Source organism: Trichomycterus rosablanca, chromosome 13 (genome assembly GCF_030014385.1).
Source record: "Trichomycterus rosablanca isolate fTriRos1 chromosome 13, fTriRos1.hap1, whole genome shotgun sequence".
NCBI classification, from domain to species: Eukaryota; Metazoa; Chordata; class Actinopteri; order Siluriformes; family Trichomycteridae; genus Trichomycterus; species Trichomycterus rosablanca.
The window spans coordinates 37,833,702-37,852,285 of NC_086000.1; the positions used below are offsets into that span (position 1 = coordinate 37,833,702).

General features: G+C 43.6%; 1 protein-coding gene across 1 annotated transcript in view; it reads right to left on the minus strand.

Annotated features, from left to right (window-relative positions):
• mrps5 (mitochondrial ribosomal protein S5) overlaps window positions 1–17,207 on the minus strand; it is a 31,139-nt gene extending 13,932 nt beyond the window's left edge. Inside the window, exons 1-5 of the mRNA XM_063007076.1 lie at window positions 17,147–17,207; window positions 15,041–15,190; window positions 11,930–12,055; window positions 9,939–10,172; window positions 8,535–8,569 (exon numbers count right to left, since the gene is read on the minus strand). Of these exons, the coding sequence (XP_062863146.1) occupies window positions 8,535–8,569; window positions 9,939–10,172; window positions 11,930–12,055; window positions 15,041–15,190; window positions 17,147–17,195 (594 nt within the window). The 5' untranslated portion in view covers window positions 17,196–17,207. The remainder of the gene's footprint in view (window positions 1–8,534; window positions 8,570–9,938; window positions 10,173–11,929; window positions 12,056–15,040; window positions 15,191–17,146) is intronic.
• Window positions 17,208–18,584: the final 1,377 nt, after the last annotated feature.

An 18,584-nucleotide genomic window follows, 5' to 3' on the forward strand; every position in this document is an offset into this window, starting at 1 on the left:
ATAGCATCTGGAAGAACAGAAGCTAAGGTAAGCAGCGGTTATGATGGTTTTTGCCGTGTTTGGGATTTTGGCCGCCGTGCCGTGATTTATCGAGCGCTTTTGTTCTGTAATGAAAACAAAACGTATCAGTTGAAGCTTTTAACTGGAACCTTCTTGTTACAGAAATTACATTCATTTACACAATGAGGAGGAAAGTAAAGACACGAAGTAAAACGGTTAAATACACTCGCTAATCTGTTGTTGTTTTTATCTGAACTTACAGATTATTTCTTTATTTCTACGCTACATTTACAATATATATTTTGTGTTTATTACATTGACTCGGACTCGTATTTTGTGACTTGTGAACATCTCTGATTTATACTTTGATGAGGTTTAGGAAACGTCGAGTTACAAGGTACCTCTGTGTATATTTACGTCACCAGATATTCACGTGAGACGTTTATTTTAATTCTCGCCCCGACGGGAGAAAGAAATTCTGATCTGATTTCCCTGGAGTCCCGTCATAAATAATTCAACCCTGTTCATACAGTCTGAAACAGCGCCGCTATTAAATCAGCACATCGACACGAGGAGAAACCATTCAGAGTCAAAATCAATACACACAAACAGTATACAGCCAAAAGTATTGGGACGCCCCTTCAGATTCTGATTCACGTGTTTCAGCCAGAACTGTTACTAACAGCTGTGTTAGTAAACCAATTATAGTTTGCAGCAACCGTTTAGGGAAGGCCCTTCCTGTTCCAGCATGAGCGACCTCTATAAAAGCTCCAGTGTCCTGCACAGAGCCCTGACCTCAGCCCCACCCAACACTTCTGGGATGAACCGGAACACAGACTGATCAATCGGCGCCCGGCCGTACAAATGCTGCACAAATTCCCACAGACATACTTCAAAGTCTTGTGAGAAGCTTCTAAATAACAGAAGAGCGGCTGTTGCTCTAGCTGGAAAGATCGCACAATCGGGTGTCCAAATACTTCAACTTTCGGATGGTGTACCTCAAGGGCCAGTAACAGGGCCGTTTACATTCTGTGGCAGCCTTCCCCTGCGCAGACACACCCAATAACGATTAGCCCAAACTGGACAGCTCGAACACATCGCAGTGGTGAGCCGGCGTATTTTACACACACACGGACTCAGTTCACAGTGGAATCCCTCAGGGATCGAGTCTAGGTCCGTCCTAACTTATCACCCACCATCTATCTGTCTTTTCATTCAACAACAGCCAAAAACAGTCCAAGTATAGCAGGATATTCCGCTAGCGCACTCTCAGAGTTCGAATCTCAGTTCTGCTACCGGTCAGGTGGGCGCCCCCTAGTGGGCAGCAGATAAAATCAGCCACTAGTCTGCTGCGTGGGAAAAGACGGGACTAAAAATACAAAAGTGGGCGGGGTCTTTAAGGCTGTGTAAGGACTGTTGGAGGAACGTGGAGATCAGCGCGTGACTCTCCATGAGCGAGACCGACATCATGCGCCGAACCACCAAAGTACAGGGGGATAAAAAGGGGTCGCATCGGAAGGAGGGCGTGTCAGGAGAACAGACCCTCCTCGTACGCCATCGGGGTCTCCAGCAGAGGAAAAGGAACCGGCTACGACTAAACTGGGAGAAAAGGAGAAAATGCTAAATCAGATGGAAGGATCTGAGCGACGCGCTTCTCTCCGGACGTCGTTTCATGTTGTTAACGTCAGCTTTTATTTTAGCGTTCGTAATGAAGACGGCTCGCGGTCCTCGGGTCCAAAGCCATTAGCGGGAAGTGCAGCGCTACTTCAATTTAGAGAATGGAGGAGCGCGCGAGAGGGGCCGGCGGAGGACGAGGAGACAGATGGATGGGGCGGATGAGGAGATCGAGACTCCTCTCGCATGCTAATTAAGTCGGCAGAGTCGTTAAAACGCCCGCGCGTCTCGTTCCCCGAGCCGCTTCCATTGTTCACTGTCGAGGCTCGACGAGAGGACGATAACGCGTGGCCCGGAGCACTAGCAACGTTCTGAAGAGGAAACCCGAACGCCAAGGCTAATTCAGGAGAGCTGAGAGCGACGGAGGAGTTCCAAAAGAGAAACAGAACTCCTGGAGCACCTGATTCATTTACCCAGCATGCAAATCCACCCACATGATTTTGAGACAATGTCTATTGTAAAAAGCGCTATGTAAATAAAGTTGACTTGACTTGATCCCTTTTACATAGCCAGTTCCTCTTCCTCTGCTAAAGACCCCTTTTACTAACTTATAAAGCGCTACATGGTCTGGCTCCACAGTATCTGAGTGAGTTTATTAATTACTACAATCCAGCGCGTCCACTTCGTTCACAAGATGCAGGGTTACTTATAGTTCCTAAAATTAAAAAGACCACAGCTGGTGGAAGAGCATTTTCTTACAAAGCTCCACAACTCTGGAATAATCTTCCTGCCTCTGTTCGGGATTCGGACACAGTCTCAATGTTTAAGTCTAGACTGAAAACATATTTATTTTCTCAGGCTTTTGATTAATATAGACAAAGGCGCAGAGCTTGGGGGTTCTTGGTCATAGAAACTTGTGGTGATCAGGGATGTTGGGTTGGTGTCGTTCTGCCTCTCTTGTCCGATCACTCCGGTTTGGGTAGGACAGGTGGGCGCTGATGTCCTGTGGAAGCCTTCATGACCTTGTTACCTGATCGCTCTCCCTTTTAGTTATGCTGTAATAATTAGGGCTGCTCAACTAGCATCGTACATTATTAACTACATTCTTTGTTGTTTTACTCCAAAGGCGTTCTGATGGAAACCTGTTTACCCGCCGAGGTTAAGGATTAAAGTGGAGACTGCCGTGACAAATATGCTGCTCCTGCCGGATGTGACGGGTCTGGAGTAATTGCACCAATAATGACAAGAAAAAATGTCACTGGGCACTTGGATCAGGGCCGTTTTAGAAAGGTGACCCATCTGGACAGGTACACACGCAATGTATGAGTCAAGTAAGTGCCAAACTTCCCCATCAAGGATTCACTTTAGATGAACTACGGCCCAAGACCGCATTTAAAGCTAGGCTGACAGTCAGGTGACCCGTCGCCACCTAGTTCAGACGCCCATCTGAAAAATAGCAATCTCAGGCTAATAAAGAGGACACACGTTCTAATCTCAGCTCTGCTAGCTCCGTTAGCTTTCAGATGGTGTACCTCAGGGGCCAATCACAGGACCGTTTACATTCTCCACCAGCCTTCCCTTTCACAGTCACACCCAACTGCGTCTGAACTGGACAGCTTGAACACTCCACGGTGGTGAGCTACACACACACACACTTCACAGTGGAATCCCTCAGGGATCGAGCCTAGGTCCGTCCTAGCTCGCCACCCACTTCTGTCTTTTCATTCCACAGCCAAAAACAGTGTGAGTTCAGCCGGATATTCCGCTAGCGCACTCTCCGAGTTCGAATCTCAGCTCTGCTACCGGAGGCTAGTCTGCTGGGTGGGAAAAGACAGGATTTTTAAAAAGGGGCGGGGTCTTCGAGGTTGTGTGAGGATCATGGTTAGTACTCGAGGTGCCTGTACAGAAGTGGAGGAACGTAGGGATCAGCGCGTGACCGACCGGATGTGCCGATCCACCAAAGTACCAAATAAGAAGAGGTCAAAGAAAGGGCGTGTCAGGAGAATATACCCTCCTCGTACACCATAGGGTTCTCCAGCAGAGGAAGAGGAACTGGCTACGACTAAATTGGGAGAAAAAAAAGAGGCAATACTTCGTCTGACATAGCAGCAGCCTGACAGGAGCACAGAAGCTGTCCAAAAACCCGAACTCGATCCCCTCGTGTCCTCCTGTCCTGGCCCTCAGCCTCCCGGAGACGGATGATAAACGAGCTTTAATAAGACGACAGGACTCCGACACGTTACACAAACGTGGGCGTGTCCACATGATCGATAATTACGCCGTCGTATATCACCACCCGTCGGGTGAATAGAAGTGGCTCCTCCATCAGCGAGCCGGAACCTCACGTCCGAGGTCCTCACCCCCGGACAGACGGGCGCTACATCAAACCTGTCAGGTGGCTCAAGGCTTTCGCTCGCACCCGCCGAGTCACGCTCATCCGTCTTACTTTCAGACGCGCTCAGACGGGCTAATCAGCGAGCGGGGGGGGGGGGGGACAGAGTCCCGAAAAGTGAGGAAGACATCCGTCAACTCAACAGACGGGTTCGACCCGCCCGAATTATTCCAGACGTCTTTATATAACCAGTTTTATTTAATCATCCGATAAAATCCAATCCGAGAGTCCACGTGAGCAAAGGATTTAGTCATAGCCAGTTCCTCTTCCTCAGCTGGAGACCCCCAATGGTGTACGAGGAGGGTATACTCTCCTGACATGGCCTCCCTCCACCGACCCCTTCTTATCCCCCTGTACTTCGGTGGATTGGCGCGTGAGGTCGGTCTCACGTATGGAGAGTCACATGCTGATCTCCACGTCCCTCCACTTCTGTACAGGCGCCTCGGGCTACTAACCAGGGTCCTTACACGGCGTCAAAGACCCAGCCCACTTTTGAGTCCCGCCTCTTCCCACCCAGCAGACTAGCGACCGATTTTGTCTTCTGCATCATCGAATGAGGTGCAGTAAAGCGAGCATGGCTCTGGTACCTCCAGTACCCATCAGTGCCAACTTGTGACTGGCAGGGCACTGATCCTGCAGACTTTAGCCAATCGTGGCCTCGCGTAGGCACCCGGTCGGTCGACAGCAACATCAGCGCTGGGGGGAATAGTGTGTTTTACAGCTGCGCCACCAGAGCGCCCCCTACTGCAAGTTCCTTCTGATTGTTCCTTCTAATCCGATTGAGTTCTGACTTCATGTTCTGACTAAATTTATTATTATTTATTTATAAATGATTTATTTATATATTATTTATTTATTAATTACATATTAATTATTTATATACTATTTATATATTTATTATTAATTTATTAGCTATATATTATTTATTTATTTTTATATATTATTTATTTATTACTTATATATATTATTAAATATTTATATATTTATCATTTATGTATTATTTATTTATTTATTCTATTGTTTATTTATTTATTATTTATTACTTATATATTATTTACTTATTATTTATATATTTATTATTTATATATAATTTATTTATTATTTATTTATTACTTATATATTATTTATTTATTTATTTATTCTAAATTATTTATTATTTATATATTGTTTATTTATTTATTATATATTACTTATTTATTTATTACTTATATATTATTTATTTATTTATTATTTATATATTATTTATTTATTATTTACATATTATTTATATATTTATAATTTATGTATTATTTATTTATTATTTATATATTATTTATTTACGTCAGATTTCATTTCTAATTTCCTTAAACAAGATCAAATCAGGTGATGTAGGCGTGGCCTCTTTCATTCAATCCTACACATTTACCTGATGATTTAATTGCAATTGATCGATCAGGTAAACCGACCAGGTAAACTGGGCGTGGCCGATTTACCTGTCAGTCTTATTAAAGTAGGCGTGGCTTCTATACATGTACAGGGGTTGGACAAAATAACTGAAACACCTGTCATTTTAGTGTGGGAGGTTTCATGGCTAAATTGGACCAGTCTGGTGGCCAATCTTCATTAATTGCACATTGCACCAGTAAGAGCAGAGTGTGAAGGTTCAATTAGCAGGGTAAGAGCACAGTTTTGCTCAAAATATTGCAATGCACACAACATTATGGGTGACATACCAGAGTTCAAAAGAGGACAAATTGTTGGTGCACGTCTTGCTGGCGCATCTGTGACCAAGACAGCAAGTCTTTGTGATGTATCAAGAGCCACGGTATCCAGGGTAATGTCAGCATACCACCAAGAAGGACAAACCACATCCAACAGGATTAACTGTGGACGCAAGAGGAAGCTGTCTGAAAGGGATGTTCGGGTGCTAACCCGGATTGTATCCAAAAAACATAAAACCACGGCTGCCCAAATCACGGCAGAGTTAAATGTGCACCTCAACTCTCCTGTTTCCACCAGAACTGTCCGTCGGGAGCTCCACAGGGTCAATATACACGGCCGGGCTGCTATAGCCAAACCTTTGGTCACTCGTGCCGATGCCAAACGTCGGTTTCAATGGTGCAAGGAGCGCAAATCTTGGGCTGTGGACAATGTGAAACATGTATTGTTCTCTGATGAGTCCACCTTTACTGTTTTCCCCACATCCGGGAGAGTTACGGTGTGGAGAAGCCCCAAAGAAGCGTACCACCCAGACTGTTGCATGCCCAGAGTGAAGCATGGGGGTGGATCAGTGATGGTTTGGGCTGCCATATCATGGCATTCCCTCGGCCCAATACTTGTGCTAGATGGGCGCGTCACTGCCAAGGACTACCGAACCATTCTGGAGGACCATGTGCATCCAATGGCGGTGCCGTGTATCAGGATGACAATGCACCAATACACACAGCAAGACTGGTGAAAGATTGGTTTGATGAACATGAAAGTGAAGTTGAACATCTCCCATGGCCTGCACAGTCACCAGATCTAAATATTATTGAGCCACTTTGGGGTGTTTTGGAGAAGCGAGTCAGGAAACGTTTTCCTCCACCAGCATCCCGTAGTGACCTGGCCACTATCCTGCAAGAAGAATGGCTTAAAATCCCTCTGACCACTGTGCAGGACTTGTATATGTCATTTCCAAGACTAATTGACGCTGTATTGGCCGCAAAAGGAGGCCCTACACCATACTAATAAATTATTGTGGTCTAAAACCAGGTGTTTCAGTTATTTTGTCCAACCCCTGTAGGTCCTAATAATGGTGGTGTGGCCTTTATAACAGGCGACTCCTGACGTACCAGCATGTCATAAGCGGTTAGAGAGTCGACTAGTTAACTGTTTAACCGGGTTTATTATGTAACGTATCATAATGCTGATCGCCCCCCCCCCCCCCCCACCCCCAATTCCACCGAGCTGCAAAACTCCGTCCTGATTGCACCATTATTGCATCATCCTGCAGCGTCCCGCGTCGCATTAAAACAGATCCAAGCATTTCCTGCGCCGTTCGGACCCGACTCATTCTCATCTACGAATCACCGCTCTGTGATTAGAACGCTCCGGTACTGCTCTGAAAAGTGCTCGCTCAGGAAATGCGCCAATTCCTCCGCCGGGGCTGAACGGGATGTGAAACGACGGAAACAAGGAGCAGAAGAGCTTCAGCTGAAAAACCTAAATTACAGCGGTACCTTAAAACTCAGATTTAGAGTTTAGGAGGCGTCGAGTTAAAGGTACCGCGGTATGTGGAATCTTTCAGTCTCCTGAAGTGTAAAACCTATTTAACCATAACAAGAATCGACTGCAGGTTCATTTTTTATTCTATTTCTGCATTTTCTACTGTTCTCGCAATCTAGTCATATCCAATTCCCCTGGTTGTATCTCTCCCCTGACCAACACACAGTCTTGCACTGATCTCCATTATCCCCCGTCTCTGTGCGGCGCCTCGGCCAGCCAGCAGAGGTCGCTACTGCAGCAGTGATGAGGAATCGATCAGGCCCGCCGATCCTGCAGACGTTAGCCAATCGTGGCCTCGCGTGGGCACCCAGTCGGCCGACAGCAACATCAACTCTGAGGGTGTTTTACAGCTGCGCCACCAGAGCGCCCCCTACTGCAAGTTCCTTCTGATCGTTCCTTCTAATCCGATTGAGTTCTGACTTCATGCTCTGACTGCATTTATTATTATATATTTATTTATTTATTATTTATATATTATTTATATTTTATTTATTTATTTATATTTTATTTATTTATTATTTATATGTTATTTATATTTTATTTATTTATTATTTATTCTTTATATTTATATTTTATTTATTGTTTATATTTCTATATTTGTTATTTATATTATTTGTGTTTATTATTTTTTATATTTATATTTTAAATTTATTTTTCTTTATTTAATTATTATTTATACATTATTTATTTATTAATCATATATTATTTCTTTATATATTATTTATATTATGTATTATTTGTTTTTTATTCATATGTATTTATTTATTATTTATAAATTATTTATATAATATGTATTAATTATTTATATATTATTTATAAATTGAGTGTTTATTATTTAATTATTTATGTATATATTATTTATTTACTTCTATGTTATTTAAATATTATTTATTTACTATTCATATATTATTTATTTATTTATTATTTACATATTTAAATATTGTTATTATTTTAATCACGTCTTTTCCCACCCAGCAGAATAGTGGATGATTTTGTCTGCTGCACCGTCTGCACTGCTGATCGTTATTGCAGGTTACTGCTTATTATTCACTGTGTAACTGTTGCTCACGCCGCTGTCTGGTCATCCGGCAACTGTTTATGGATGAGCGCACATTCTGCATTCTGACACCATCAGAATCAATATGACTGGAGTCCATGCAGACATTTATATTTAGAGCCACGTAAAGTCGATAGACAATGAAGGGCCTCGCTCAGGGGCCCAACAGTGACCTTTCAATAACCAGCCCTACACAACACTCAATCAACGACCTGATCCACTCACCTCAATAACACGACAGTCAAAGTCCTCATACGTCTCTGAAAAAGACAAAACAAAGAAAAGAATTAATATTAAAATCACTAAATGGTCAAAAGTATCTGGACACCTGAGCATGAGCTTGCTGGACGTCCCAATTTAACAACAAACTGTATGTAAACAGAGTGACGTCTATGTGATCTATGGTTAGAACAACAGCCGCTCTATGAGAAGCTTCTCACAAGACTCTGGAGTGTGACTGTGGGGATTTGTGCCTGTTTAGTCATAAGATGAACATCATATCAGCCTCAGTTGACGTTCCAATTCATTCCAAAGCGAACACCAGGAGAACGTCACCTGCCTGTGTGCATTGTGCCAGCTGTGAAGCGTGGTGGAGGAGGGATAATAGGATAGTTCAGTTTCAGGGGTCGACCCAGGCACCTTAGTTCCAGTGAAGCCTCTTCTGAGAAGCTTCTCACAAGACTCTGGAGTGTGTCTGTGGGGATTTGTGCCTGTTCAGTAGTACAAAACACGACAGCATTTGTACGACTGGGTGCTGATCGTTCAAGTTGGTGTTCCGATTCGTCATTAGAAGGGGCGTCCTGATACTTTTTGACCCCATGTCTGTTCATTTACCTCCCAAAAACGTGCGGAAGGTAGATTGGCAGCTCAATTACATTTAGGTCAGAGTGAACAGTGTGAAGCCCCAGAGAGGACTGGAGCCTTGACCGCTTATAAATGCTTATTAATAATGAATGAACGAATCACGACAATTAATTGCATTTAATTCCTCATTAGCGCCGCAGCTGAAGTAGATGGTGCACAGGGACATGGACCTCAGTGACCAGGGTTCGATCCTCTGATAAATATGTCAGAGTGACATAAGCTCGATAATACGGACGGTGTGTGTGTGTGGAGAGTTGAATAGTACTCGTTGCCGTAGTGACCCCGGAGCAGAGGATGCATCAGCGACGATTGTTCTATGATTTACACTCACCACGTTCCTTCGCCACGGCGACCGGACGCCACCGGCCAATCGACGGGGAGTAAATCGATTCCTCGCAGACACGCGAGACGGCCGGCGGAGCGCGGAAATTAATGTGAGGCCGCGCGGCGGGTAAGAGCGCGCGTTTCACAAACACATGGAACAGTGAGCGGGTGCCGCCGAGACCTCGAGCTCTCGGGTTCGAACCTCAGCGGCGATGTTGACCTTGATGGCTGTCTGGTGAGAACAGGCCGCGCCTAAAGGAGGAAGGGTCGATGTGCGACCCCTGCTGGCCGGGTGAGACGCTACACTAGTGGTGGAGGGTTCACAAAAGGCATAGTGTGACTCTCCCTGTAAGAACCCACCCCTGAAAGGGAAAAAGAAGTGCCAGGAGGTTTTTTTTTTTAAGACCTGGGGTGTACAAACTTTTAATACAGATCACACACCTCCATTAGGGCCCGGGTCCGGGGGCCCGAGACTGATCCCCCCCCAGCAGTTCCCGGACCAGCCCCTCTCTCTCTTGATCCTCATCTTCCTCCTCCTGTCCCACTCGTCCCGCTGGCGCTCCAGCTCCGCCCTCAGCTCCTGTTGCTCCGCCTCCCCGCGCTTGGAGAACGACTGGATGGTTCCACTTTTAATTATGGGGACGTTCAGACCGGGCCAGAGGAACCCACCACGCCCTGCAGAGGGGGAGAGGGGGGGGGGGGGGGTGGATCAGTACGGATCAAACACACACACACACACACACTAACACACTACAAACACACACACACACCAATACGCTACAAACACACACACTAACACACTACAAACACACACACACACCAATACGCTACAAACACACACACTAACACACACACTAACACACACACTAACACACACTAACACACACACTAACACACACACTAACACACACTAACACACACTAACACACAACAAAAACACACACACTAACACACTACAAACACACACTACAAACACACACACTACAAACACACACACACCAATACGCTACAAACACACACACTAACACACACACTAACACACACACTAACACACACACTAACACACACACTAACACACACTAACACACTACAAAAACACACACACTAACACACACACTAACACACACTAACACACTACAAAAACACACACACTAACACACTACTAACACACACACTAACACACACACTAACACACACTAACACACACTAACACACTACAAAAACACACACACACTAACACACACTAACACACACTAACACACACTAACACACTACAAAAACACACACACACTAACACACACTAACACACACTAACACACACTAACACACACTAACACACTACAAAAACACACACAGACGCACCCAGGGGGGCATCCTGAAGGGGGGGACCAACGTGTTTGTTTTTTTTAACACCATGTTGTCAACACACACACACACACCACAACCACACAATACACACTACACTCACAATACAAACATTACACACACTACACACACTACACACAATACTCACAACACACAATACACACACTACTCAAAAACACACAAAACTAACACACACACACACACACACACAACACTCAACACAAACACACACAATACTCACACACACTACACAACATGCACACAATACACAACACACAGAAAACAGACACACACACAATACTCTCACACATACAACACACAAACACACTACACAACACGCACGCACACACTACACGCACGCACACTACACAACAAACACACTACACTCACAATACAAACAATACACACTACACAACTCGCACACACAGTCTACACAAAAACACACACACACACAACACACACCACACACACTAGACACACAAACGCACACAATACTCACACACACACAACACAAACACACTACAAAACATGCACAAATAAAACACACACACAAACACACACAACACAACACATATACACAAACACACAACATTCACACACAACACAAACATTTAAAACACACAACATTAACACACACAACACAAACATTTAAAACACACAACAGACACAACACACAATACTCACACACTCAACACACACTACAAAACATGCACAAATTAATCACACACAACACACACAACACAACCCCACAATATACACACACACAACACTACACACACAACACAACATAAACACAATACACACATTCACTACACACACTACACACATGCTACACACACACAAACAACATAAACAGACCATACACACAACACTACACACAGTACACACAAACACACACACTAGACACACAAATGCACACACAATACTCACACACAACAAACACAATACAAAACCATGCACAAATAAAACACACACAAAAACACACACTACAAACAACACACACACACACACACACACACACACACACACACACACACACACATACACTACACACACACTGGTGTTACCCTCTCCGATGCTCTGTCCTCGGTTTAGATCTTTCTTCATCTTGCGTTTGGTTCTCTTCCCTCGACCCTTCCTGGATCCTGCACCGCTCTCGGCTAGCACACCCCGCCATAACTCATCCGCCGTCACTGCAGAACACACACACACACACACACACACACACACACACACACACACACACACACACACACACACAGCAATAAAGTCAGGGATCACAACCATAGTCACATGTTTACACACACTTTTATTCCTGCAACTCAGTGATTGGCTGAAATAAGCAGGGCACATGGAACAGTGGTCTCATCGTCAAGGTCACCTTGTTTTAGAAAGCTGTTCCATGTGCTTACAAAAAACACTTGACTCATTTGTTGCTGATCACATGGACCCAGCAGAACCTCCAACCCTTGTGTGCCAGTCAGAGTACCCATGCTGCTCAAACTCTTGGCATCAGAATTTGAGCAGCGGAAGGTCGAGCGGTCCTAGATCAAGTAGATGACGTGGAAGAGGTGCACCAGAAGATCAAGGAGCTGCCGGTAAGCGGATACCACAGGAATACCTGATCCAGGTCTCAGTGGGGTCAGAGCCGCTTAGACCTGCCTCATATGCCGCCTGACATTTGTCATATATATACATCCATAACAACGAAAGCACACACACCGATACATATCACACACCTCCATTAGGGCCCGGGGGTCAGAGACTGATCCAGTCCCAGCGCAGGGTTAGAGGGTCAGTCCCCTGGAGCAGACAGGGTTAAGGGCCACGCTCAAGGGCCCAACTGAGGCCTGGACTTGAACCGACACCCACTAATCTACCACCGTCCCACTGTTATATAGCTGGTTCTAATGTTTTGACTTCTAGGACAGAATGATCACTCTACCGACTGTCACGGCACATTATTATTACTTCTAACACGCGCACACACACACACATACACACACACACACACACACACACACACACACACACATACACACACACACACACACACACACACACACAGCGCTGTAGTGGATCTAATTGGCGTGATGTCGGTTCCTCCTCCGAGTTCTTCCTCGCTGTAGCGTTTTACGGCGGATCTGCGCTGGGACGTCGGGACTCTTCTGATCTGCAGCTGATTTAATTAGAGCCTAATTATAAAAGACAGGAACACCCGGCGGCTGAGACGGAGCATTACGCGGCTGTACGGCGACCGCCATAATGCTATCTGACACACACACACACACACAGAGCAGAAGGACTGCGCACTTTACTGCTCACACACTTTTTTATTTTATTATATTGAAGCTACAATGTTCTGCTTTCATTCTAAAAGACGACGTGATTGGTTGGGAGGTTTGGATCACGCTCAAGCCGAAGGAGCCAAAGGAACAACACGTAAACAGAGACTAGTGCTGCCACTAACAACTACTGTTCTATCGATTAATCTATAGACTATTTTATCGATTAGTCGATTAATCTAAACGATTAATTTTCCTCCAAAAATTATAATTCAGAATCTGATTTAATCTTCTTTTATTTGAACACTAAACTGTACATGATAATAATGTAACCCAGAACTAAATGTAAACAGGGTTTATGTTCATATGATCACATTCTCCAGCGCTCCATATTAAACAGAGTGCAGCTCGTGTTCATGCTGTTCTGTACACACAGCAACGTGCTTCACCTTATAGCAGAGATAAAATAGTTAGATGTAGCCGTGTCTCATTAAGTCCAGCGTACAGTAACGACAGAACGATCCCAGATTCTAACCTCCACATTCACTCAACACTTACTGCACATTCTAAACCATGTAAACACAGTAGTGAGTGTTACGCTGTTACAGCGCATTGACATGAGAAGATTTTTGTGCTTTGAGCCCGATGCAGTAAAGTGCGCTGCGGTCTAACTGAACTCGCTAAGAAATACGCTATTCCAAGATCTCCACAATTAAGAAGCTTAATGAAAAAATATAGACGTGCAGCACGGCGCTGGTGCTGCTGTGGTACCATCAAAGCTTTACACAGTGAACAAACCAGCGTTTAGTTCTGTACCAGTTTTAAGTATCACCAAACTTTGGATGATTTGGGTCGTGGAGAACTTTGATCTTTTATCTGAAAGCTCTACAATCGTCCTCTGACGGCTGCAGACGGTGTTTTTTAAGACGACGCTCAATGCCTCCAACCAGTGACCGGAGCAGATACGACTGAGGTCCTGCACACGGCGAGTAGTGCTGAGGGAATCATATAAACGCTTATATGTGTGGAAATTAAAAAGGATAATTTATAAACATAGTTTTAAATACGATGCATCGACTTAAAATATTGACGTCGACGCATTTTTAGCACACCAGAGTTCGGATTTCAAACACATCGTATCGAATCTCAGCTCTGCCATCCGTCTGGACTGGGCGGCTGCATGAACGATCGGCTGTTGTTCATCCAGGGAGGGATGAGCCGGACTGGGATTCCTCGTAACTGGTGCAATTACGACCTCTGCTGGCTGGTCAGGGTGCACAAAGCTGATCCGCATATGAACTCGCCTCGGGTGAAAAGATGCAGTCGGTACTGCACACGTGTCGGAGGGGGCGTGTGTCAGTCGAGAAGCTCCTCAGTGAAGCGTAACGCAATCAGGGTGATTGGATACGACTAAATTAAGGGAGAAAATTGGGGCGGCAAAACTGTTTTTGTGCCGTCGTTTCATATGGAGTGTGGCGCTGCGCACTTCTGCCATGTTGGACCTTTTCAAAGCTCCTCCAATGAGACGAACTGTTTGATATGAGGCGGTAAAAGCAACTAGCTTAACGTGACTTATTGTAGTAAAACAGCGTGTGAGGAATTTCATGCGTTCCATTAGGCTGCTATGCATGTGCTCCTTTTCACCTACCCGGGGGTCGGAGTCTCACTGAGAGCAGTACCGCGCATCAAGAGCCACGCCCTAAAGCAGGCGTCTCGATCGGGCAGAAGAGGAACCATCAATCCCTCTCTTTACAGACACACAGTTAATCAAACACACAGTGTGTCTGTGTAGGGGCCCGGCCGACTGAAGAACTCCAGATTTAAACACTGATGGATTGGCGTGTTTTACCGCTGCAGGTTCGTTTCATTTCCGGATAAATACACGCTGCTTACGTTTGTTGAAGAAGCTGGAATGGCGAGTCTGAGTCCAGAAGGTTGGAACAAAGGAAACAGCAGCGGCATCCGGGCAAATCTGGGCGGCACCGGGTCGAGTCAGGGCTGAAAACGAGGCGGTGCCCCCGAGCGCCCCACAACTCCTGACACCTAGAAATAAAACAAACAAAAACAAAGAAGAGCGTTAATTTTTCCGGTAGAACAACATACAGCTGATGCTCTCCTCATCGACACATCATCAAAAGGCATTTAAACAAGAAATAAACTTGTACACAAGCGCCCCCTAGTGGTGGCTTTACGCTACACCTTGTAAACCACAGTGTGACCAGATCATCAGCATTTTTATTAACTAAGTTTATTCTGTTTTGTGTTATGCTTTGATGTACCGTTTACAGCGATACAACACACACAGGCTCCACATCAACTCAGACAGGGTTCTGTACTCGGTCCTCTTCTCTTTCCATTCCATTATAGATGATGCCCAGCTTATGCTGTCATTTCCTTCTCCAGACACCCAAGTTCTACCTCGCATCCCGTTCTGTCAGGCAGATTCCTTGCTCTGGATGTCAGAACATCGTCTGAAACTCTAGTCAGACTGAGCTGATATTTATTTCTAAAGATTTACTGGTTCTCCATGCTGAGGAACCTCAGGTACACCGGTGCTCTCCGGAATAATAAGCTGTCCTTTTTGTCTCATATTGGTGAAATGCAACGACCGTGCCACTAGTCTCACTCTACTTGATCCTCCACCCAGGACTCGAAGAAGACGAGCATCAAGGCTTTTCTCTGTACTTGCACCCAAGTAGTCCGAACATCTGAGTCTCTCGCTTCAAAACACGATTAAAAACCTTCTTCACCTCTTTACTAAACACTTAAGCTGACATGCACTTATTTACTAACACTACTATTTTTTGCATTAAAAACCTTTGGTTCTATCAGGGTTTGAGCAGATTTGTGTTCTTGGACTCAGTAATGAAATGTTTACTATGGAAGCACTTCTGTAAGTCGCTCTGGATAAGAGCGTCTGCTAAATGCAAAAATGTAAACGTAAATGTGAAACTGAGCAGATTGTGACAGTTCTTCCTCTACAGCAGTGGTTCTCAACCAGGGGGTCGAGGCCGAAGCCGGGGTAGGGGTGGGTTCTCTGTTGCATTTAATTGAGAAGAGTAAAACAATGGGACCCAAAAATCAATAGGCTGTTGGCATACGGGAGATGTCTATCAATGTCATGTAGATATTAAAGTACCTATAGCCTACTTGGGGTCTTGAAGAATGGACACATATTTGATTTGCCTACCACAAAAGATAGAAAAGATTCAGATTTTGATGCAGATCCCAACATCTTTCGTCATCCTTGCTGAAAGTGTAAGAATAATATCATAACCCGTGTCAAAGGAGTCTCAGAAACGCTGCTCAAGACATCAGAAAGATTTGGACGTTCCTTTCTACGGATGGCACTATGATTCTGGTTTGGAATAATCTGGAAGCTGGACTACTGCAGCTCTCTCCTGGCCCGTCTTGCATATCCACCATCAATACAGCCGCACCACTGGTTTTCAACCAACCATCAGAACTAAAGGAAAACAAGCATGAACTTCTTTGGACGTGAACTGAAGGTGGAATTAAAGGGTCTGATCACTTTTTTAATACTTATATGGAAACTAAACTTAAATTACCAACAGAAAGCCTCAAAACAAACAATAACAACAAAAATATTCTTCTGGAAGTTGCTCTGGATCACAACTGCTATTAAATCCTTTAAATAAAAACGTAAACTGCAGGATATGTGATAAATCTACATTAGATGAATACAGTGTATTATTTACACTCTGGTTGCACTATTTAAGGTTATTGTTGTACAAACAGCGCATCAGAGTTTTATTAAATCCTAAACATATGAATTTTATTGTAATGTAAATGCAACGTGAATGACACGCGCATGCGCACCAGTGACCTCCCCGCTAATGTCCTAATATTACTCTCCTGTAGCTCCGATACGACACACAGTACAGTTTATTCACTTTACACGAACATTATACTGTTCAACTACTATCTATTAATAAGTTTAAAATTAAATAAAATATAAAACACGTTCTGTAAACTCACCTCCTAATGAGAAGCGGAGGACACAGCACAGCCGGGTGGCCGCCGCCATATTACAAATCTGGGTCCTACACAGAACAACAAGGAGTCTGAGAACGTGCCTGACTAACGATAAATATTTAAAAAATAATAAATAAAATAAAAACGGGACAATGTAATAAATACAGCTCTTTTAAAATATACTACAGTTAAACACAACAAAATACAATATTTAGATTCTGATATGCTGAAGTTTCTTGTTTAACTTTGGTTGGATGTTTGACTAATTAGTTTAATTGGCTAAATTCAATCAAATCTTTTGTTTTTCTGTTACAGGCTGACATTATTTAAATGAGGGTATTTTACATCCTTAAAATCACTCAGTTCTAGCTGATTAAAGCGTTCCAAAACCAGTTGATTAATTCTTTAGCTGATTGTCCTACATGGACACTAAACAATATCCAAAATTCTATATTCAAAATAATATTATTTAGGGTGACCATATTTTGGTGACACCATGGTAATGTGTATGGGGTCGAGGTTTAAATAGTTGACAAATGAGTCAATAACCATCCAGCTGTGTTACTGAACTTTAATAAATGTACAGCTGCTCTTTAACACGGGCCTTTATGGTCAGATAATCTTATTCCTTCACATTCAGCATTAAGCCCTAAACAATAATAACAACAAATTAAAAAACATCATCACCTATAAATAAAAATCCCTTTATTTTTTTTGTTTCTTTGATGTATTGTACAATCGTATCAGCCGACTTATTAGGAGTGTTTTTAACTTTAATTTGATTCACTTTAATTACTTGCTCCCATCAGTAGAAACCCAGCAGTAAGGTGTGTCTTCTAGTGCTTGCTGAGCAATTTCCACAGAATGCAGCACCATCACGGTTTTGACGAGAGCCTCTGTGTTAGTACGTGCACGTGAAAATCAGACTCATTTTAATAAAACAGATGCACTCCTAAAAAGACCTAAAAACAAACCAATGCAAAAACATACACACAGAATAGCGAGTGCAGACTAGAAAAGCTGAATCCCGGACATTTTTGGTGATTTAAAAATCCAGACCAGATGCATTTTTTAGGTCTCAAAAAGAGTACATGTCTGGGGAAAAAGAGGATGTATGGTCACCCTAGTATTAGGAGGATTTTTTCACTTTCACTATCTATCTATATATCTGTCTATCCATCTATCTGTCTGTCTATCCATCCATCCATCCATCTATCTTTGTCTGTCTTTGTTCATGTCTGTATGATCAGAATTCCTAGTGTTGAAGAATTCCTAACATCTTGCCACAAGAATCCTGAGTACTAAAAACGACAAAATTGTGAAGATTTATATAAAGTATTTTACCAATTATTCACAAAAACATAAACCCCAAGTTAACCGCCAAAGAAAAAGCAGGATCATTACGTCATGTTCTCACCTCCAAGGAAATGTAAATAAGTAA